Source organism: Eurytemora carolleeae, unplaced genomic scaffold (genome assembly GCF_000591075.1).
Source record: "Eurytemora carolleeae unplaced genomic scaffold, Eaff_2.0 scaffold1053, whole genome shotgun sequence".
Classification (NCBI taxonomy): Eukaryota; Metazoa; Arthropoda; class Copepoda; order Calanoida; family Temoridae; genus Eurytemora; species Eurytemora carolleeae.
Window position 1 is genome coordinate 87,230 of NW_019402152.1, and position 22,725 is coordinate 109,954.

General features: G+C 31.1%; 3 protein-coding genes across 3 annotated transcripts in view; all 3 read left to right on the forward strand.

Annotated features, from left to right (window-relative positions):
• Positions 1–6,089, forward strand: part of LOC111718001 (uncharacterized) — a 14,530-nt gene extending 8,441 nt beyond the window's left edge. Inside the window, exons 5-11 of the mRNA XM_023493466.1 lie at positions 143–192; positions 761–818; positions 2,708–2,739; positions 3,437–3,474; positions 4,248–4,330; positions 5,577–5,676; positions 5,964–6,089. Coding sequence (XP_023349234.1) covers positions 143–192; positions 761–818; positions 2,708–2,739; positions 3,437–3,474; positions 4,248–4,330; positions 5,577–5,676; positions 5,964–6,089 — 487 coding nt within the window. The remainder of the gene's footprint in view (positions 1–142; positions 193–760; positions 819–2,707; positions 2,740–3,436; positions 3,475–4,247; positions 4,331–5,576; positions 5,677–5,963) is intronic.
• On the forward strand, positions 5,550–12,471 carry LOC111718006 (sodium/potassium-transporting ATPase subunit beta-2). Its single transcript, XM_023493475.1, has 9 exons — positions 5,550–5,676; positions 5,964–6,037; positions 6,848–6,913; positions 8,072–8,162; positions 8,699–8,796; positions 9,139–9,232; positions 10,809–10,882; positions 11,141–11,173; positions 11,583–12,471. Exons 3-9 carry the CDS (start codon positions 6,873–6,875, stop codon positions 11,665–11,667), a joined length of 516 nt encoding a protein of 171 aa, XP_023349243.1. The 5' UTR covers positions 5,550–5,676; positions 5,964–6,037; positions 6,848–6,872; the 3' UTR covers positions 11,668–12,471.
• Positions 12,472–17,214: 4,743 nt separating this feature from the next.
• LOC111717997 (14-3-3 protein zeta-like) lies at positions 17,215–21,542 on the forward strand. The gene is given in 10 exon segments (XM_023493463.1): positions 17,215–17,324; positions 17,508–17,568; positions 17,700–17,793; positions 18,295–18,357; positions 19,404–19,487; positions 19,558–19,669; positions 19,746–19,754; positions 19,857–20,020; positions 20,516–20,633; positions 21,141–21,542. Coding segments are annotated over 9 exon segments (738 nt in total). The 5' UTR covers positions 17,215–17,324; positions 17,508–17,512; the 3' UTR covers positions 21,179–21,542.
• The last annotated feature ends 1,183 nt before the right edge of the window (positions 21,543–22,725 follow it).

Sequence of the window (22,725 nt, forward strand, 5' to 3'; positions counted from 1 at the left end):
AATTTGACCCCCCCCCCCCCCTGAAAAATACCAACTATTTTTTTGATATTCATGATTTTTGATATTTTTTTGATGAAATCAAGATAAAAAGATTTGTATTTGATTTTATTAAGCAAGACTATTTTCAAATATTTTTTTTCAGCTGGAACGTTTTTCGACATGAAGGAGTAACAGAAGATTTAGATAGTATAGGTAAATAAATATTTTCTTTAACATAGAAAAAAAAAACTTAATATTTTCTTCAATTTCGCATCAAATTAATTTCAATAACGAAAGAAAGGAGTTTCAATTTTTCTTTAATTGAAATAATTTTTTAGCTTTTTAAAAAAATTAAAATAAAATAAATTTTACGTTTTTCTTTAAAATTTGATAATTTTAATTTCTTCTGATTCAAAATTGTAAAGCTTTTATTTAACTTATGTCGGGTTATTCGAAAACAAATCAATAATTTGTATTTTATCATTAAAAAAATTTAAGCCATAACACATGCAACTTGATGCGAAATAATTTTAATTTTAATTAATTTATATTTAAAAATGCTGACTCATAATCATTTATTTACATTAAAACAAAGATTAAAAATAAAGGAGGACTGTTTTTTATCTTTACAATTTTCCTTGGACCTTATTTTATTCTAATTTTCACTTCACGATTGAATGTTCTCGTGCAAAAATGTTCAACAATGTCCCCAAACGCATTGTCTGTACAATCTGTATAAGATTAGTCTATGGCAATTTATAAATATCAATTATCATTTCAGGAAATTTTTCCAGTAGCACTGCGTTCACAGATTTAGTTGATATCATGTCAAAACACAGGTGTTTTTTCTCTTTTGTTTCCCACACAACAGAAACTTTAGTCAGTTACGTTGAGATACGTCGTTTGGACACATTACACACATCTGATATATACAATATATATAAATATATACATTTAAAGCATTTTTAACACTTGTGAAATGAACTATAAATTTCATTTGGAAATCATATAATGAAATTTGATTTGAGAATTTACTATCAAATATATTCAATCAATGTTCACAATAAAAACATTGAAATTGAAGAATTCAAACATATTTTCTAAAGTGAAAAAGAGCAGGTAAAATCCAGGATTAAAAGTGTTTTTTTAAAGGGACTGTTAGCGTAATTGCATGTGATCCTCCAATAATGTCCGATTCACAACGGTACCCTTAAAAGCTTTGTCTGATCAAGTATGAATTTTATATCATTGTTTTTGTTTCTTTAAATTTGTTATTTTCATTTAATCAGAATTAAACACACTTCCCAGTCGGAAAAACAATTGTATCAGAGGAGTGACCGGCTATGTAAGATGGTTGAACTGAGTATGCAGTGTTGTGGAAAATTTCTTTCGTATTTATATAAGACATATTTTTGAAATTGTTAAATAACGACGACATAAAATGTAAAAAAAGTTCTACAATAAAATAAAAATTAATCTTATCATCGAAAATAAGTAATCTTGTTCAATTATGAGTTTCTATTTTCTCATTATTCTGGTTTCTCATTATTCACAAAGATTTTCGAAGATTTTCTAGAATTATTATTGAAAAGACGAAATTTCAAGAATTTGAAGAAATCTGCGAATAAATTCAAAGAAGATAAGAAATTCAATATAATAATGAAAACGAAATATTTGATTTTAGCATTGATTTATTGAAAAATTTCTTTTGTTAAATATGTTCCTAATAATCTGATTAGATTATTGTATAATTTTTACTTTATTTTTCGTCGTCGTTATTTAATAATTAAATAAAAAACTAATTCTGAACACGTATCCACCCCCAAAGTAGGAGTTTTGAACGTCGAATTTGCGCTTAAACTCAGGATTTACAAATCTCTAAAAAGTTTAATAGTTTCAAATGAATCCGAAAGAAGTTTTCCACAACACTGCATACTCAGTTAAAAAAAAACATTTCAACAGACAGACGTGCAGGAGTTCATAAACCATTTTCATGTATTGATCTTTAGTAATTGTGTTACACTTCAGAGATCCTTTCCTTATTTGAGAAACCTTTCGTGACATTTTAATGATATTAATTTCACAGTGGTCTTTCTTTAATTACATCCATACAATATAAGATATACCAATTTAAAATTATATGTTAAAAACTTAAAAAACTTAAAAAGTTGTGGCACAGTCCACAGAGGGTGAAAAGGTATTTCTCATTTTTCGTCCAAACTGCTTGAAAAGGAACACAAGCTTATCCACCGTTCTAAAATGTAATAATTCCAAAAAAAAAATTGGATAAAAAGTTATTTTTACAAAGACTTCAAAAGGGCAGTACACAGTACACACAGTCGTGTTAATAATTCAAAACTTACTGCACTGTTAAACAATCTCTTTAAAGGGAGGGATCCTCATTTTTAACGGAAGTATAAGACGCGTCTTAAAAATAATTTTTGATCAAAAATTTATTTCCACCATAAATACTCTAATTCCCACAAACCTTTAATTCATTATTCAAAACTTTAAAGCTGGCAAAACGGCTGAACCGAATTGGCAGGATTTTTTGAGTGAATTCATGGGTAACACAGACTAATAAGATTTGATTATTTATATTTTATTTCACGGGCACACTGGACACTTTGCTAATTTATTTATCAAGACAAACTTTAATACATGATTTCTAATCCTTTAGGATTTATGTAAAATAGTTTCGACGAAGCTGATTTTTTATTTTATTTAGGATAAAATATCACAGTCCTCATAACCCTCCAGGTACTAATTAAATAATATAATAACAATAAAAATTAAATTGCATGTTTCAAGAAAACACTTTTTAATGATAAAATGACAAGAAAATACTTAATGCCTTTATGAATAAAAACTGAGAAAACTGCGGAACAGATTGAAGACTTTGACACTCACAAGTTAGGATTTTAAATGGTTTAATAAACATGAAACATAGCAATTATTCGTTTGATGTCTAATTTTTTCCTCACTTATCAAAAACCATTACGCCCCCCTCCCCTCACCCCTCCCCAAAAAAGGGGTGTAAGTCATAAAATTATACACCCCTTAGAAAATAATTTATTCTATTAATGATCAAGGTACTATAATGCTAGGAAAGTTAATTGCAGTCGCGTATACTCTGTGTAGATATTGAAACCAGTTTTCTCCGGGCGGAATTTGTAAACAAGAATAGACACATCAGTGTTCGTTCAGTATCCGAGGAGGTTAAAAGCATTTAATTTTAATAATTTTGAAAATTCACATAATAGTTTCCTATGACCAAAATATTTCATAGATTATTTTGTGAAAATGGATTTCATGTCAGACTGTGACATCCGTCTTGTGTTTACTTTTCCGCCCAAAGACAGTATGCACTGCAGTACAAAAGATGCGTACACCTCTGAAATAACTCTCCTTGCATTAGTACCTTGTGAATGATAATATTTACTGTATAGTTTTGTAGGAACAGAATCAAATTTCTGGAATCTGGTAAAATGGCAGGAAGGAAGAAAATAATTCTTAACAAAATTTTTTTTGAATTTTATTTAAAAAGTTAATAAATGTGCAGAAGGAAAGAAACATAACTTACATTGGAAATCTTTAAATAAATGTAAAATTAGAAGGGAATTTTATACTTTTAATGCATTTAAAAGCATTGTTAATCTTGCACGCTTGATCTCGATATCTAATGTGGGCACTTTTAAATTTGTGGATCAATGCTTGATCTCTCAACCCAAGATATTCCACCAGGGGGTATGACTATCACGGGATTTGGAAGAGGATTTTGATTAATAGGTAGATCCTGAAATTCTTGTTGCTTAGTTTTACTTTATTAATTCACTTCCTTTAAGCATATAAAAAAATTGCAGATCAAAATTTGTGTTTACATATATCATGCATTGAAATTCTTTTTAAATATTAAAAATAGAAAATTCACCATTTCCCCATATACTTAATGTTTAGAATTCCAAAGTTTTTTTATACGATTGATATACGCACAATTTGACTGCCAATTCTGTGCTCGCAATTTTCCATTGTTTAGAATATGGTCAACCCCTCCCACCTCGTCTGCCCACGCCCCAGCAGCTCTTATAATAGTGTCCAAAACCCCCGTGTAGTAGTTTTGGAAGTACATTTTTGGTAAAACAATTTAAGCACGCGCATTAAATCATGAATTCTTAAAAATACATTCATCTTTAATGAGCCAATTCAATACGAAAAAAAATATTGTAAAAAGTTAGAGAAATTAAAAAAAATTATTTTCTTTGGTTTAGTTTTTATTTGTAAGTCTGTTGACCTTTTTCTGGTGTTTAGCACTCTTTCTATACCTTAGTCTAGTGGATCCTTTCGAGCCACGGTATTATTATTATTATTATTATTATTATTATTACTATTGTTATTGTTATTATTATTATTATTATTATTATTATTATTATTATTATTATTATTATTATTATTATTATATATTTGTTAGAAACTAACATGGTACTGCAAAAAAAATTGCGCAACTTTTTTAGATGTTTACATGTTTTGACAAATATTGAGGGCAAACTATAAGCTGAGAAGGTTTTTGCTTGATTAAAAATGAATAAAGGTTTCGTCACTTTCTATACTTTGCCAGTAAAGTTCAGAAAAAGAAACTGGTCTAGAAACTTTACAAACAAATAGGGAATAAAAAACATAAAAAGGATTAATTTTGATCTTATCTTTCATAAAAATTATAATCTTAAAAGTAAATTATTGGGTTTTCATCGATTGTTATCTAAACTGTGTTTTTTTTATTTTATTGTAAATCTTAGCAAAAAACGGAGGGAAATCGGTACATTTTAATAATTTAATAATTTTAATTATCATTCTTTAATAATTCAAAAAATGTTGCACGTTTTCTTGAGCTGTAAATGAACAACCATTACTTCTTTTCCTATCGTAAATTTGAAGAAAAAAATTGTAATTTTAATTATTTTCACTGAATTTCGCAAACCCCTCGTCAAATCTATTAGATAGGTAAACTTGTGTCCATTTGATTTTGGTGGTCTGGTGGTATTTACTTACCAATGAATAATGATTGTACACAGTTAACAAAATATAGGTCATTAGCAGCCAGGTCATTAGCAGCCAGGGCACTTCGCGCCACTCTGTTTATTTATTTATTTCTGTTCGTCTTTACTTACTATACAGAAATCGACAACAATAGTAAATTTTATCTGATTTTCTGTTCTAAAGGATAAATTTTCAAAATTATTAAAAGAAATCCAATTTTTACTTTGCTATTTTTAAATCCTGAACTGCTATGAACCCGTACTTGTAAGTGTGCTGAGTTACTTAAAAGTACCATTGTCAAGTTGTATTTTAATTCAAAAATATCAGCAGTAAAATAACTCGAACTTTATTTTTTGGTGTGAATACTTTCTACAATGTAACATAAATTTAAAGCCTCTGAGTTTTTGCCAAATCCCAGACCTTTAATATGTCAAACTATTAGATTGCATAGATATAGGGATTAAAAATTAAAGTTTGCGACGATACTTGGTTTCCTTTAAAAGATATAATCCTGAATGCATTTATTAATTTAGGCCTCAGCCAACCAATATTCATTAATTTAGGCCTCAGCCAACCAATCCTTATTCGAGCTTAATATCCTTCCGTCATGGTGGTAGTGGGGACTGGGAGGTTCTTAATTCAAGAATCAAAGAATTTATAAAGGTAAAAAACAATATTCTAAAGCACCCCCCCCTCCCCCCCCCAACCGACATCAAAAACTTACATCTAGCGGGAAATTTTTTTAAATTGCTAATCCCTCCTTCCTTGGTCTATTTTGTAGATTATTTTAATTAATAAAACAATTTTTAGGATCATAACTTACTTCGAGAAGTTGCAAATTTTGATCTGAAGGGCATTTTAAACTACCGAGATACCGATGTTTCCATTTTTCCCAACAATTTTAATTGTCAAAAATGATTTTTAAAAATAAAATATATTTATTTTTTCAGGGGTACTCATTTGGTGAGCGTATAGGAGCTTCAAGTGTGTGTAACTGGAACACCACGCTTACTAAAGATTTTAGGTATAAAGGAAGAATAGGAACTCAACACTTGCCTCAAATCCAAAGTTGTTAGTCCTTATATCTTTACAACCTGATATTGTAGGCCTTTGATATTTGAATCCTGTTATATCTAAGGTTTAAAACATCAAAAAGTTTACACCATCAAGTTAAGAAATATAGGGATTTAAAAAATTAGAGTTTGTGACAAGTGTTTAATTCCTTTTTAAGGTGTTTTGACCGAATTTTATGAGACGAGTGTATGCGTTGAAAAATACTATCACCGTTTTTCTAAAAATTTAAATTATTGCAACCATGTTTTAAGAATAATCACTTGTAAATTTCTATTCTACAGACGAGAGGGAAAATTAAGTAAATCGTTAATGGTATCTCCTAAATTAAGTAAATCGTTAATGGTATCTCCTAAATTAAGTAAATCGTTAATGGTATCTCCTAAATTAAGTAATCACTTAAAACAATGTTAAATATTCCTTTACAACTTTTACTTTGGGTTTTATAAATTAAATCCGATTTTTAGAAAAAAATATAAATTAAATTAATAAATGAAAATCAACATAAAAATTGCCCCAGACAGTTTACAGTTAACGCTTGCCCTCTAACTTTAATAACCTTATATGCTTGAAACCTAAAGTCATAAACCATAAATCAGATAATTAAATATTTAAACGATTAAAATTCTGTTTGCAAAGATAAAGGAATTTGAAAAGTCCAATTTGTGGCAAGAGTTCAGTTACTTTGTTAGCATCAAACAAGAATGAAAAAATGTAAATTTTTTGATTATGAAAAAAAATTAAAAACTTTTTAAAAATTTAGGTGTCACGTGGCCAACCGGAAGTGGATGGCATTGGACACAGATGTTCCCTGTACGGGGGCTGAAAAGTAAGTTGTCACTGTTAAGACTTTTTGTTGTTAAACTACATATTTTGCATAAAAAAATGTAACTTAAATAATAATGATAAACATATAAAAAATAAGGTGAAAAAAATTTCTTAAATAATGACTGTGATGAAAAAAGCTAAAAATGGTTGCTATATTTTACTAAAACGGAATCAAGTCATTTCACTAAAATATCAATACAATAAAGAGACGACTTTCTATTCTGATTTGATTTCTACCAAGCTTTCAAACAGCACAAAAACATGTAAACAAAGAGAAGTTGTCAATTACCAGTTTTTTTTTTGTAAAGTTAAAATTTGGAAAACGCTTATCTGGCACCAAAGCATTTTTGATAAAGTCGTCTTTATCGTATTTATATAATCGCCGACCAATGTAACGTTTCTTGAAATATGTATTTTTAATAGTTTGTTATGTTGAATAAGTTGCAAGGTATCCTGCAAATATAATCTTTTTTTACTCACTGCTTATAGTGACAAGATAAAATTTTCTGTCAACAAGGTGTAAAAAAAAACGACGGGGCAGCAGGATGGGGTTCGTTAGCGGTGATTGAAAGGGAGTCTCGACCAATTTTAAAATACTGATACCACTTTTTTTATTAAGAACACTTCTAATCCCATCTAACCACTCAAAAATGTTCCTGTTTTTCGTTGACATTTTTTATTAGTCCGGGGCTCGAGAACATCTGTGAGCGCTGAGATAGCCTTTTTTTCATAATCACAAAAATCGAATAATTATAAGTATAAGTATGCTGAAATAAGTGAACAATCCCTTTCAGATTTACAAGACTTATAATCCTCAGGCCATCAGCCGTTGGAGGGAACCCCTGGCCGCTATGAGCCTCCGCTATGCAGACACAAGCCTCCATGATTTGCTATGGAACCGCTTGTGTCTGCAAAGCGGAGGCTCATGGAGGCCGGGGGTTCCCTCCCGATCATCAGGCTGAGGTGTCCAAAACACTAATAACTTGGCCTAGATTAAATATCATCAAAGAATGGAAGGGGGTCCCCAATATCAAACTCTCTCTTGAACATGAACTTATAACATCCTCATTCTTTAGTTCTCAATTTATGTATTCATGAGAATCCCAATGAAAGCAATAAAAACAAAAAATAATATTCTGATGAATAAAAACTATTTCAGGTATGGTATGTACCACGGGCGCCCCTGTGTTATATTAAAAATGAATAATATATATGGATGGGAACCTAGACCCTACTACAATCTTACACAGGTAATAATAATGTTTTATTTAACCAAAATTATAATTCCCCCAATACTTTATTCTTATTCTTTTCACCCTAAAATTATGGCCTAATTGTACATTTCTTTTGTATAAATTAAATTTCAAATTATTTTCACATAACTTTAATTTTTTTTATTTAATAACTTTATAATTCAGACAAATGTTTATATTTTTGTTGGAAAACATGTGAAATATATTTGACTGTTTTAATGAATTTATTTGTTTATTTGACGGGGTATTACTTTGAAGAATTACCCCCCCCCCCTCCCCTTCATCTCGATCCAGGAAAATGATTTTTTGGAAAAAAAATAAAAAGTTGGAATTAAACTAGCAAGTTTTTCCTTCTTTAGATCCTTTTAACCCTAAGAATTAGTTTTTTAAAACCCTAAATAGTATTTTTTCCAAATTCAGCACAAAAAAAAGCGCAGACACGCCTAATGCATTGGGAGAAAAAAAAATACTGAAAATGAGTGAATAATTTTTCAAGAAAATATACACCCCTGTAACATGATTAAAATGTTTAGATAAACAATATAGTGGGAATGCCCACGTGGTTGAAGACTACAATAACAAATCATTACAACAAGCACTGTTTACCTTTACCCAAAAAAGCCAGAAAAAAGTAAGTTATTTTTATGCTATTGAATAAAAAAAATTTTTTTAATGAAATAAGCGCAAAAAATAATAACTTAAAAGGACTTTAGAGAAAAAATAAAAGGGGGATTTAGGCTAAAACTTAAGTTCTGTTTACACTGCATAATGGCTGTTTCTAATGTTCATTTAACTATGAAACACTCTTTTGCAAGTTTAATTAAAAACTAGATAAAAAAGCCCATAATCGGTCTGAATTATATTAATGTATCTTTTATAAATTTTCTTTCAAAGGAAATTTTTTTCACAAAGATAAAACTTTGCTGTCTGTACTAAGTTTTGAAATTGAGGTGAATTTATTTGAATTATAAAGGTGTCCCCAGATGCGAATGATTTGGTTGTCCTGTGAGGGGGAAACAGCAGCTGATGAAGAGCATATGGGCAAGGTTCACTATGTTCCCTGGCAGGTAGACTATTTTAAAATGGATGAAAATTTAGTTTCAAAATGGCGGAATTTGCATTTTCAAAATGGCGAACAATATTTTTTAAAATAGCAAAATGATTTTTTAAAATAGTGAACAATATGATTTCAAATCCTGGTAAACAATATATCTATATATAAATTTGGCTTGTCTGTTTGTTTGTTTGTCTGTTTGTTTGTTTGTATCCAATAAACGTCAAAACGGCTGAACCGATCGGGCCCAAATTTTTTGTGGGACATCTAGGGAGCCCAGGGAAGGTTTATGAATCATCAAAATTTCAAATATTTGTCTCTATCAAAATTTGATCGTCATTAAATTTTTTAAAATTTTGAAAATCCGCGAAATTTTTTGTAAAAATCCGCAAATTATTTTTGTTTAGTTTTACGATGTACACAAAGAGAACATGTTTACAATTAATTTAGAAGATGGGCGCGAAGCGCCCTCTAAGGCTAGAAAGAAGGGCGCGAAGCGCCTTGAATTTCTAGTATTTTAAAAATTGCGGACAAATTTTCTAAATGGCAAAAAATGCTTTATCAAAATGGTGAACAATATATGTTCAAAACAATAATAATACTTAGGATACAAATACATTTTGAGATATAGCAGTTGTATAAATTTTCGTTCTTAAAAATTAAAGTTGCCACTTGCTATCTAAATGGGACCTCAATGTATGATTCGCTTTATGATGAAAATGATATTTGTACAAGTTAATAAAAGTTTTGATAATCAATAAATCATGAATAAAAAATGAATGCTGGGAGATTTATTGATTCTGTTGATTTCATTGATGAATTCTGAAAAGCAGCTTTTTTCTATTCAGATTTTTCCTAATATTGTATTTATGAATTGGTCAGTTGACAAGTGGATACGCCTGTTATTATTTTCATTGTAAATACATGTGAATAAAGCACTCTGCACAATGCAATACATAGTGATAATGATTCATGTTTACTTTTTAACCTTAAAGCAAACAATTTTTTTCTTCAAATTTAACCGTTTTTTCATATTTCTTGGAATTCTGATCTTTTTATTTTTTCAATTATTTCGAAGATTTTATTTCTAGTCTTAATTAGGACTGGAAATGTTCAAACTTTTTTTAATACATTTGTTAACGGGTAGAAATGTAGAAAAATTGAAATAACGAGTGGCTCATTTAGTTAACAGTTCTTTTTCTGTTTGTAAATTATTTTAAATTTTACAGTATTTTTAACATAATTTTCTTTTAGTTCCGTTCTTCTAAAAAACCTAACCGAGCCCAAGTTTAAAATATATAATAAATTACCTAAAAAAACTTTATTTCTTAGGGCTTTTTTATTATCTTTTAGTTAGAATTATTATTACACATGTTTGTTATTAGAAATCCAACTTCCAACTTTTAAAAATCATTGTTGTCAAGAATGAAAGTAATATCAAAAATAAGAAGATTCTTTTAAATTTTGTTGATTTTTCTGCTACTGATCCAAGGTGTCAAAGACAAAATATTGTGGATCTAGGTCTGGCTCCACATTAGTGTATCACTGCTGGAAAATGTGCACACCCCTATTATTGATGTTATTTTCAGGGATTTCCTGGTTATTATTATCCATACTTGAACCAACAACATTATCTTTCACCAATTGTATTCATACAGTTCAGGTATAAGTAGAGGAAATACACAAAACTCATGTCATATTGTTATGATTTTAAAATCTTATCAGTTCCAAGTTTCCAACCTGTATCACCCTGTAAATTATTCAGACTTACTTACTACTTTTCTTGAACTCTTTTATTTCTAAAAACAATGTTCAATATGATTATTTTTTTCTTAATGTTTCCCAACGATCCCAAAGTGAAGTTCTCTGTTAAATTCTCTTTTGAAGTGAAATCATTCTAATTTCGTATTTTTTTTTTAAGGAATATTACTCCTGGAGTTCTTATTCAAGTCAGGTTAGTTCTTACATATTTTTTTAAAATTAAAAAGTATTATGTTGATATTGAGATTAGAGAAATTGAGTCTTATGCCACAAACTCAAATTTTTGAACCCCTTTATCTTTGCAACCTGATGGTGTAAACCTTTGATCTATTTGATCTATCAGATTTTATAGTTTGGAATTTATAAGGTCTACACAATTGGGTTGCAAAGATTAAGGAATGGAAATATCAGAACTTGAGACAAAGGCTCAACTCCTTTCTTACAACAAAAGAATGAAGCTGATTTTCTTTGCAATTCCATCGCGTTCTGGCTACATACTGTAGAAACATGAAGAAAAAAACCCTTGTTTACTGGATACCATTTTGAGTATTTCTGTTACTTAATAAATAACATTGACAGTTCCTTTAAATTTAAGTTTTCAGGTGTAAGATCTGGGCTCGTAACATCCAACATGATCCAACAAATCCACGAAAGGGAGGAATCCATTTTGAAATTCTGATGGATTAGTTGTTGTCTATATTACCACTCACCGCTCTACAGATAGGGGATTATTCAAGAAATTAATCAATGCAATAATACTCAGTGAGTTGTCTCCCCATGGAGTGTATATAGCAAGAGAATGTACAGCAATGAAGTTAGCTCTAAATCCTTTTATGCATAATAATAAAATACAATCAATCAATCAATCATTGAGTATCTCTCTTTAACTTAAAATGGTGACCATGAACTAGTCTCAGAGCTGAAAATATAATTCTATTGTGCACATTGCACAATGAATTAATTCAATTATGACAGTTTTTGTCCTGAAGTAATATGAACCCATTTCATTCTCTAGTAATGCTTTATCTAATTTTTAAAAATCTGAGATAATTAAGTATATCTCTAAAAAAAGCCAAATAATTAAAGCAAAGTTTATACTCTATTAAAATAAACAAACCAAATGAAAAGTTATAATTTCTTGAAATCAAACCGTTTTAAAAATACAACAAATATTATGTTAAATTGTAATCAGTGTATATTCTGTAACAACATATCATTAATAATACTCAAAATTCATAACTTCCAATATTTAAAAACAAATTTGACATGCCGTGCACTAAAAATGTGGCATGACGGTGCACTAAAAATGTGACATGACTGTGCACTAAAAATGTGACACGACTGTGCACTAAAAATGTGACATGACTGTGCACTAAAAATGTGACAAGACTGTGCACTAAAAATGTGACACGACTGTGCACTAAAAATGAATTCTTAGTATTAACATATTTTGCGAAATGGACATGGTAAAAATATAATTTACTAAATTTACTTTTAACTCATTTCTCATAATTATTTATCTGATTTTATCTCATGATGATTTATGTTTGAGTTTTATATATTTTTTTATCTTGTAAATCATTGAAATTTCTTATAATGTCATGATTGATAAAGCTTTAAATCTAACTTTATTATTTCTTTTCCTTTTTTCTCAAGAATAATACTTCATTATCATCTGAAATGTGTTAAAATCTTAATTAAAAAAATCATAATTGCGTTTTTGAAGAAAAAATTTAATTCATTGCATTTGGTGTAACAAATCTTTTATTGTATGATCTCACCCAATAGTCGAAGAATGAAACCCAGTGAAATTTATGAATCTAAACTTTAAATATATTGTTATTGTTCATGTATGTTTAAATTTTTGTTAGAGATTACAGCTGACACAGTTAAGACAGTAAATGTATGTATATGAATTGACATCACAAATTGTATAGAAAGCGTAAGAAGGGATGCAGAAGTAGATAAGACACAGATTACACAGATTGGATAGGAAATGTAGTAGAGAGATTTCAAATTGTACAGATGATACAATCTAGGCTGTTGTTAATCACAGATTACACAGAAAAGGCATAACATAAAGTGGTAAGACTCTAGGCAATATTTGTAGTCAGAGCATTGTCAAGGAAAAGATAGAAATTATTTTATTATAATAATTATAGTTATATCACAGATTATTAATTCAGGCAATACAGGAGACAAAGAATACAGAGAAAAGCTAGATAGATAGATAGATAGGTAGGTAGGTAGGTAGGTAGGTAAGGTAGGTAGGTAGGTAGGTAGATAGATAGATAGATAGATAGATAGATAGATAGATAGATAGATTTTTTTAATTAAAGTACACAATCATACATAGTTATATTTTTTAAACAAACACTTTAATGAAGGGATTTGCCAAGCCAACATTGCCCGTCTTTAATGGCAAACCCGAATGTTATTGTATGACATAATTTTAGGTAGGGAGTAAGTATTATGAAGAGAGGAGGGGGGGTTATATAGCTCAAATAAAATCGATAGCTCAGAACTACATGAATAACAGTTTGATCTTGAACATTCAAATTGCAGATACATAATTGTTTTTTTTTCACATGCTTTTTTTATCAAGTTTAAAGAACAAGAGTTTATAATTTTTCTTGTTACAACGAATTTCATATTTGTGGTAAAACTTTAGGAAATTGCGTTAATACTTTTCCAATTGGTCTTTCTAATCTTAGCATTTTGATCGGATTTGATGAGACAAAGCACAAGACATGTTATTAAACGATCCAGGAAGCCGTTCATTAAAGTATTTATACATTAAGATGAACCTTTGAATTGAAGAATATCATGCAGTTTCGAAATATTTTGTTTTCCAAAAAGTGGAATTATATGCTAAATTACTGATTAAAAAAAAATTGGCAGTTGTTAATTCATATAATATATAAATAGCACAGTAACGACGGATTTACGAAAACAGTTAAAACAGTAGGACAGCCTAGATGCAGCACAGTGATCCACGAAAAATTCAGTCAGGATTTTGTCAATTTCTACTTAAAAACGAAAACTCTAGAAACAAATACTTTATAGTTCTAAAATGTAAATGTTCAGACCTATACATATAAGTTGCAACACAATTAAAGTCAACTTGATGCCACTATTCGTAGCAGTCTGGATCTATTGGCAGGTATTAGATCACATATAAATAAAAAAATACAGATGGGACAAGGTATCACAGATTACACAGATAAAGACAGGATGCAGTGCTTATAAATAAGATCAGATACAGGGTGATCCAAGAAGAACAGAGTTGGTATTTAAGTCGTGATTGAAAAATCGATAGATAATTAGTTCAACTATAGATCTGCCTAGTTAAACAACTTCTCAATTGCCAATGGGGTTAACTAGAGAAGTGGTTTAACTTAACGTACATGTATTTCAACTGCTTCCTGTTTTTTTTTAATTCCTACATCAGAAAGTGAAAATTTTGAAATTATACTGTTTAATTAATACAAAAGTTTTTACAATTTATCCAAAACTGTAAGAAAGGAAATGAGTCTTTGGAACAATATCAAATATTTAAACCGCAATATCTTTAGAACTCGATGTTGTAAACCTTTGATATTTCAAACTCAGATTACTTGATCTAACAGAATTCATAGTTTGAAATATCTAAGGTCTGCAACATTTGGTTCTAAAGATATAGTGATTAGATCAGAGTTTGTGGCAAAGACTCAAATCCTTTAACGTTGATTTCATAATGCTCGAAAACCCTGACATTTTCTTCAAGACAATTTTTATATAAGCCTTATTCAATTTTACAAAATAATTTAATTTTCTTAAAATTTCTTATTATGGCCCTGTTTATGTCAAATAATGCCAGTTTTGTCAAAAAAAATTCCACAGCAGCGAAAACTTATTCAATGATTCAATGATAAACCCTTGGGCTACGCCCTCTGGTTTATCATTGAATCCCTCGGGGGTTTAAATTTCCATTGATTCTAATTTGTCTGAGAGTAAATGACATTCCTTTTAAAAGAGGTGATTCAATGATAAACCCTAGGGCTTGCGGATTTTGCGGATTTGTTTGCCTTTGTAGATTTTCAAAGTATCTTTCAATGAAAATATCCCGGGGGGATTAAATGAAAATTGTTGCATACCAAAAAACCAGCTTTTTATAAAGGAATGTACATTGTACAACCCCCTTTTCAAAATCCTAGTTACAGGCCTGTTTTAATTTGTAACTTGAATAAGTCCTTTAAGAAAATGAAATGGAAACTTGTAATCATAGTATTGATATAAATGCTGACCACTGTACCCAAAAAGTTTCTTCCAAATTTTTCGGAATACAAACAACCTCATTATTTTGTAAGTTTTTCTAGCTGTATAATTTAAAAATTCTATCTATTTTTCTGTAGTTGTCACAGAGACCTCGCAGACGGCAAATAAATGATCCACAAAGCATTGAAAAAAATAAACTTCTAGGTGAAGTGCCCGGTGTTGCCCGTAATTAAATAAAAAATATGTTATTTTTATTTTACAAATTCTAGTTATTCTCTGCAGTTCGTACATTTTTCATAACAAACCGAATTATGATAAATACTTATATTTTATCGAAACAGGAAACAGAGTAAAAAATGCACTAAAAAGTCTAATTACATGGATCAGACCTTAAAAGAAAAGTATATTTACTGACCTGCATAATAACTTTATTAAGTTGTAAGTAAAAATGAATGCAGGATCAAAAAGCTTATTTATAGACAAGAGAATATAGAAAATATTTTTTCTTTGGAAAAAAGCAAAAGCAAAAACAAATTCGAGTTTTAAAGTGGATCAAAAATATGAGGAAACGGACCTAAAAATTGAGGAAACCCATCTAAGATATGAGGAAACATATCAATTTTAAAGTTATCTAAAAAAGAGGAAACAGATCTAAAATATGAGGAAACAGGCCTAAAGTTTGGGGAAACTGATTTTTAAAGTTTAAGAAATTTTTAGAAAAAAGCGGAAATGAATCTTAAATATAGTGAACGAACTTAATATTTGAGGAAACTAATCTAACATATGAGGAATTACAGATCAATTTTAAAGTTTTTGAAAAAAAAAGAGGCAACGGATCTAGAATATGAGGAAACAGGCCTAAAATTTGAGGAAACCGATCAACAAATTTAGATTTTAAAGTTTTTGAAAAAAGTAGAAACGGATGAAAAATGAAGACGGACCTAAAATATGAGGAAAGCATTCAACTATAAAATATTGGGAACCATGATACAATATTCAGAAATCCTTCAACAATTCTGAACTTTTTAGGAATTTCCTCGAATTTCTAAAAAAACAGAAATTCCTCTTAAGTAATTTTTGATCCATTTCCGTGTTGAGGCGTTTCCATGTCACTGTCGAATTTGCACATTATAGAGATAAATGAAACCAAGGGCGTACACAGGAATTGATCCAGGGTAGCCCACCACCTGTTTAGGGTCGGCGCCCCCCCCCCGGACACCAAATTTCACTGATCCATAGCCGGAATTGTGTACGGATCTCAATAAAATCAGTAAGAAAAATAAATACCTTTTATAGCTAGGGGACGTCACAATTGATACATCATGATATTTTTGAGTTTTGAATACGTTCAATTTATATGGGATTTTAAAGATTTACAAAATTCATACGCAATCCCATGTGAACCCGTGACACATGCTCTATTAGCAGAAATTTGAAAACCTGCCGGTCTGTGGAACTTGCCACACCCCATCAGGTCATCAGGTGGCCCAGCTAAAATGCGGGAATAAAATACACCTAGTCAGGTGAAATTCTGGCGCATTTAAACTAAATACAATTTAACCTTCCTAAATTCCACCCAACAATAGTTTAATCGGCAACATTTAGCACAGCAAATTGTTCGAAATATTATTATTCACTTTCTGCGAAGTATAAAAATTTAATCGTATGACTAATACTTCTTCTATTGCGCCAAATTATTTAAATCCGGCACTCTAGAAATCGGTGAATTTCCGGAGTCAAATCTAACTCCGTCCCCCGGTACTTTCCAGAAGGATAAAACATGGCGAATTTAGATAAGATTGATTGACTATATAGCAATTTGTTCAACCTGAATACTTATCATAGTACATTGAAATTAAGAAAACAATTATTAAAATTGTTTGAAGTATTAAAATCCAGGTTAAAACGTGTTAAAGTTTCTGGTCAAGAATTGTCCTAATTATTGGAATGTTCAAACCCTGATTTGACTCTTGTCGTCCAGTCCCTGCACCCAGTATCCCGGCCTCTGCTCTTTAGTTCACATATTAGCTCAGTATCTAGTATTCGGACCCTCCCAACTACCTGATCACTTACAAAAAACCTTAAAGGTATTTTAAGTTACTTTATCCTGTTTAATGTTTTCTCAAAGTTGTGATAGATAATTAATAAATATGGAATTATTAAAAAAGGTCCATGTTTGTGAAATTACGCAGTAAATACAAGATAACGAAAGATATATTAAGATAACTACGCAGTTAAAAAAAAGAATAAATTTTGATTGTGTTATTTAGGCACAATGGCAGAAAAGGAAGAACTAGTACAGAGGGCTAAGCTCGCCGAACAGGCTGAAAGGTATAATTTTACACATTTAAAATTTCGTGAGTATTGAAATTTATGATATATTCCAATTCACTTCCTCACATGAAAGTTTTTGCTAAAGCATACTGAAAGATAAAAATTGTTTCTACAAATTTGTTTTCTAGATACGACGACATGGCCGGAAGTATGAAGGCCGTGACTGAAACCGGTATTGAGCTTAGCAATGAGGAGAGGAATCTTTTATCAGTAGCCTACAAGGTGAATCTTCTAAAGCCCCCCCCCCTCCCCGGTTATATCCTATTATACGATTTTTGGACCCCCTCCCATCAATTTTGTACATGGATCATTGTGTATTGTAACACATGGATTTAATTGGTAAAGTGGCCGCAGCGCTCGGCCTCGAATTAGTCTGAACCTAACCTAAAATAATTTTTTTAAAAATATTTTTGCTGACGAACGATAAGTGGTCATGTACTAAATTGATGGGATTGGGGGGGGGGGTGTCTATAAATCACATACTAGGACGGACCCCCACCCCCCTCGGTTCAGTGAAAAAAGTGTTGTATGGTATACTTTATTTGTACGGAGAGGGGGGGGGCAACGCCCTATCAAACATTACATAAAGGTGGGGACGTTTACCGTTAAGAATTATTTTTGCGATATTTTAATGTTTTCCAGCATATCTCTTACATTGGTCAAATTTACTACTGAAGAAAATAATTGTAAAATAAAATATTTGAAATCGATATTTTATTTCAGAACGTTGTCGGAGCCAGAAGGAGTTCCTGGAGGGTTATCTCCTCAATTGAACAAAAATCTGAGGTATTACTAGCCACACAAGCACACCCTTTTGAGCCCGGATCATCTCAAATTAACGGGGTTAAAGACGTACTTTACACGAGTGTTTGCTCGGTAGATGTCTGCACTTACCTAAATTTACTAATCTGTCCGATTGTTTTCGCTAACTAAGAGCGTATTTCTCCGTTCTGAAGACGTACTTGCTGTCCGCGAAGACGCTATTTGAGTACGGATGGCACGATCTTAGCTCATTCGTGTTATTCATTAGATAATGATATCAAAATGTAAATGGAGGTTTCTTAATTCTCAAACTCTTTTCATTTCTGTCTTGTACTCATTTTAAATATGAATAATATAAATTAATAGATTTTTTGAACTACCGAGTAAACACTATTTTGGAATTCAATTATTTGATCCTTAAAAACATTTATTTGCATTTGCAACTACTGATGTAATGTCCTATTTAATTCCCCTTTCTTGGGACTTCCTCTATATCCTATCACTTTGTTATGACCCCTTAGATGATTCAAATACTTAACAGTCTCATTGTGCAGTCTGAGTCATATAAATTCCAGGTTGAAGTTGGAATTTAATGCAGTTTGCAAGCATGATGCACAGTTAAAAATATATTTTAAAATTATAAACCCACATTCGACTCGCTTCAGATTCATGTTTTTTCTCACTCCCGATTTCTTTTACTTAAAGTAAAAAGTTGTTCTCATTGAGGCATTGTTGTATGTGTCCTTATGTTTAAAATTCGAAATTCACTTTACAATAAAGCATTTGACATCTTCTTTAATGTTGTTTTATGACGGGACTGATAAATTAAAGTCCCTGTTGGGATGGACTTATGAACAATTTATGAGGAGGGGTGAAATTTGACAGGTTTAATTCTGACTTTGAATCCCCATCATTCGGCTGATATCTTGGCCCGTTGCCAAGAAACTACGGTGGATAGAGGGGGGGGGGGTCAACTGATATTTGTAACTAGGGTCTCAAAACTGCATGTATAAACTACAATTTTTATTAAGGACCTGATGTATAAATTTTTACCAAATTTCTATTTAAAGGGAAGTGAACGAAAGCAACAGATGGCCAAGGAATACAGGGAGAAGGTTGAAAAAGAACTCAGAGATATTTGCAATGATGTGTTGGTAAGTACAAATTTAATTACTTGCATTTTTAAATCAATAAATCTGAAATTTTACATTGTCTCATGTTCAGGCTTTGTTAGACAAATATCTAATCGCTAAAGCCAGTAATGCTGAGAGTAAAGTGTTTTACTTGAAGATGAAAGGAGACTACTACAGGTGAAGTAGATTTGCAAATTTCTTCAGTTTTATAACCCTGTGTTTTGTTAATTCAGCCGACGAAAGCCGGTACATAAGACTGATCAACGTGACTAATGTAAGCCAAAAAAAGTGAGACATCCGTGATATACAATTCTCAATCTTCTTGGGTCGTTTTTTGGATTTAAGATTGTGTTTTTGGCTCCCTGCGTTCCTTGACCTATATATTTTTAGCTGTTATTGACGACTCCCAGAAAGCTTACCAGGACGCTTTTGAGATTTCCAAGTCTAAAATGCAGCCGACCCACCCTATCAGACTGGGACTTGCCCTCAACTTTTCAGTCTTTTATTACGAAATCCTCAACAGTCCAGACAAAGCGTGTCAGCTAGCGAAACAGGTTTGTCAAGGGGGCGTGGTTAAGATACGCCTTCAAGATAAAAAGAAAGGAATTTCCAGATTTTAAAGGCTTTATTTGATGAATTTTTATTTCTTAATATCTTGCATACGGTTTATCTGACCTCGTCCCTAATCTTCATTTTTTTCATCTTATTTTATTTTAGCCGTGACTGATGACAGTAAGAGATCCTATCAAGAAGCGTTTGATATTTCTAAAGCTAAAATGCAGCCAACCCATCCAATCAGATTAGGGTTGGCTCTCAACTTTTCCGTATTTTACTACGAAATCCTCAATTCTCCAGATAGAGCTTGCCATTTAGCTAAACAGGTCACTAGCTGTGCCGAACTAACAAGATGTTTTAACTAATTTTTATCCAAACGTGTGCGTTTTTGTTCTTGTTTTAAACTTTTATCTTATTGTCGATTTTTGACCTTAGACTTTTTGTCTTAAACGGACCTTGGTTTCGGAGAGATATTTGATTCTATTTTTGTTTAGGCGTTCGACGACGCAATCGCCGAGTTGGATACCCTGAATGAGGACAGCTACAAGGATTCAACCTTAATTATGCAGCTTCTACGAGATAACCTCACCCTATGGACATCAGATACTACAGGTAACCGACCCTCGTCAATTTGGAGTTTCGGTTTTTATTATTTAATCGAATCTTAGCAATTTCAAATATTCTTGAATTCATAAGTTCAATACAGTTTTTTAATTGAATGAAGACATTTTTATTAACTTTATTATTACGAATCTTACTTTTGAAAATACAATGTCCAACAATTAAAACCTAACATTGCATTTAGTTTAATCATTAAAGAAATAAGTTTTGCTGAAATCTTATGTTTTCATAATTAATATCCTTTTTAAATCCATTGCTAAACGTTGAATCGGTGTTTTACAGTTTCAGGGGTGTAAATTTTCTTCTTTTTCAATCTCCCCCTCGGAATTTTTTTTTTTCGTTCTGTCGTAAAATGAAAGCCATTTTCTGGGAAATTGAGTAAATTTTGAAGTAAAAAATATTAAAGGAAGATGGAAACAACTTGGTATGGGGTGATTTCTTGAATAAAAATACCGCTGATAAATCGCATTATTTTTTGTAATTTGAATTTTGTTGTAGGTGAAGGTGATGACGCCGGGGAAGGAGGAGATAATTGAGTACACACATTAGAGCATTTTGTCCAGACATGGACTTTTCCATCATCTTGTCCACCCTCCAGGGGAGTGTTCATCCCACCTTTTTCTGGAGGGGAGGGGGATTTCTTCCCTTTTTTCCCCAATAGGGTGAAATTTTGACGTTGTCTAGAAACATTGTCGTCTCTCCAGTGAAGAAAAACTTGTGATTTTAACATTTTTTAGTGCTTTGTACAACAATATTTATTATAATTGAATTCAAAGCCAAGTTTAAAGCTATACACCCTCCTTCCTCCCTCCCTTTACTCCCTTTTAAGAATTTAATTTATGTTCTGCAGTCCACGCTGTAAATGTAAGTCGGAAAGTTAATAAAAAATAAGAAAAAATTTGTTTAATGTTGGGAGTGACAAATGTTAAGATTGAACTGAGGACGTATTAGAGGAATTTAAAGATCTGAGCCGGCGCTCTATGGAACCGGTTTTTGGCAGATCAGCTCCATTCGGAATCTGGCTACTTAATAGTCAATGATGGGGAAAGACTTTATGAAGATTTGAGGTCAATTTGACAAGATCGCGTCTGCTTTTCTTTTAAGCAAGTGTTAGTAATTGATAGAAGTGAGAAATGTCAACCAGTAACTTTGTCGAAATTGGACTAACTTGCAGTAAAATAAATTATAAATGATAGGTCGCGACAATTGGGGCCGAGCGGTGCAGTCAGTAATCTCTTAAATAACTATGTCCTATGTAAAAACTGATTTAAATGTGTTATGTGTAACTGCTCCAAAGAAAAGCTATTAAAATTTACCTTATTTGGTTTTAAAATTATACGTACGATATAAATAGTCAGAAAATTCTGTTCTTAAAAGAAATTGGTTAAATCCTGAAAAAGTAAACATGACCAAGATCCACTCAAGGATCACCAAAATGCAATTTATCCGACGCACTGAATTAATGTCCCTCCTACTCCTCCCACTTCACATTTGGAATTTATGAAATTCGAAATATCGATGAGACTTCCCTAATCGACCATTTATTTTTAATCGAGGAACATGATTTAAATAAGCACTATCTGAACCTTTGTCTGATTAGTTCTATAGACAATATCATTATTTTTCTGCCTTGAAATATGTGTTTTTCAACACTGTAGCAAGCTTCTGGAAATCTAAAAGTTTTTCTGGACAACCAAAATTTCATTTTGTGAAAAACGATAGTTTCGTTCTGAGAACGACGACGAAAAATCGAAACTGAAAGATTATTTTAAAAATGGTCTTATATAAAATGATCGTTTTTTAAACTCGTCGTTTCGTTAACGATCAATAACGGCGACCCTTCGTTAACGATCGTTAATGAAGAGAGGAAACCGACCTGAAGGGCATCTGTACTTATCATTGAGTAGTTTTTAAGAAAATATCAAGGAGTTTTAACTCCCCCACAACTGTTAAACTTCATGTGAGACGACATTCAATAAACAACCATTTTTTATAAAGTTTGTCTTTTCGTTAACGATCGTTTACGAAGACGATTCGTTAACATAAATTCATATAATTTTCTTCAAAAAGATATCGTATGAAA

Excerpts from the sequence above, each read along its gene's own strand:
- LOC111718006 (XM_023493475.1), top strand. The coding sequence starts at position 6,873 with ATGGCATTGGACACAGATGTTCCCTGTACGGGGGCTGAAAA. Across the intron at positions 9,233-10,808 it reads TTCACTATGTTCCCTGGCAG|GGATTTCCTGGTTATTATTA; the intron begins GTAGACTATTTT and ends TGTTATTTTCAG. Across the intron at positions 11,174-11,582 it reads GGAGTTCTTATTCAAGTCAG|GTGTAAGATCTGGGCTCGTA; the intron begins GTTAGTTCTTAC and ends TTAAGTTTTCAG.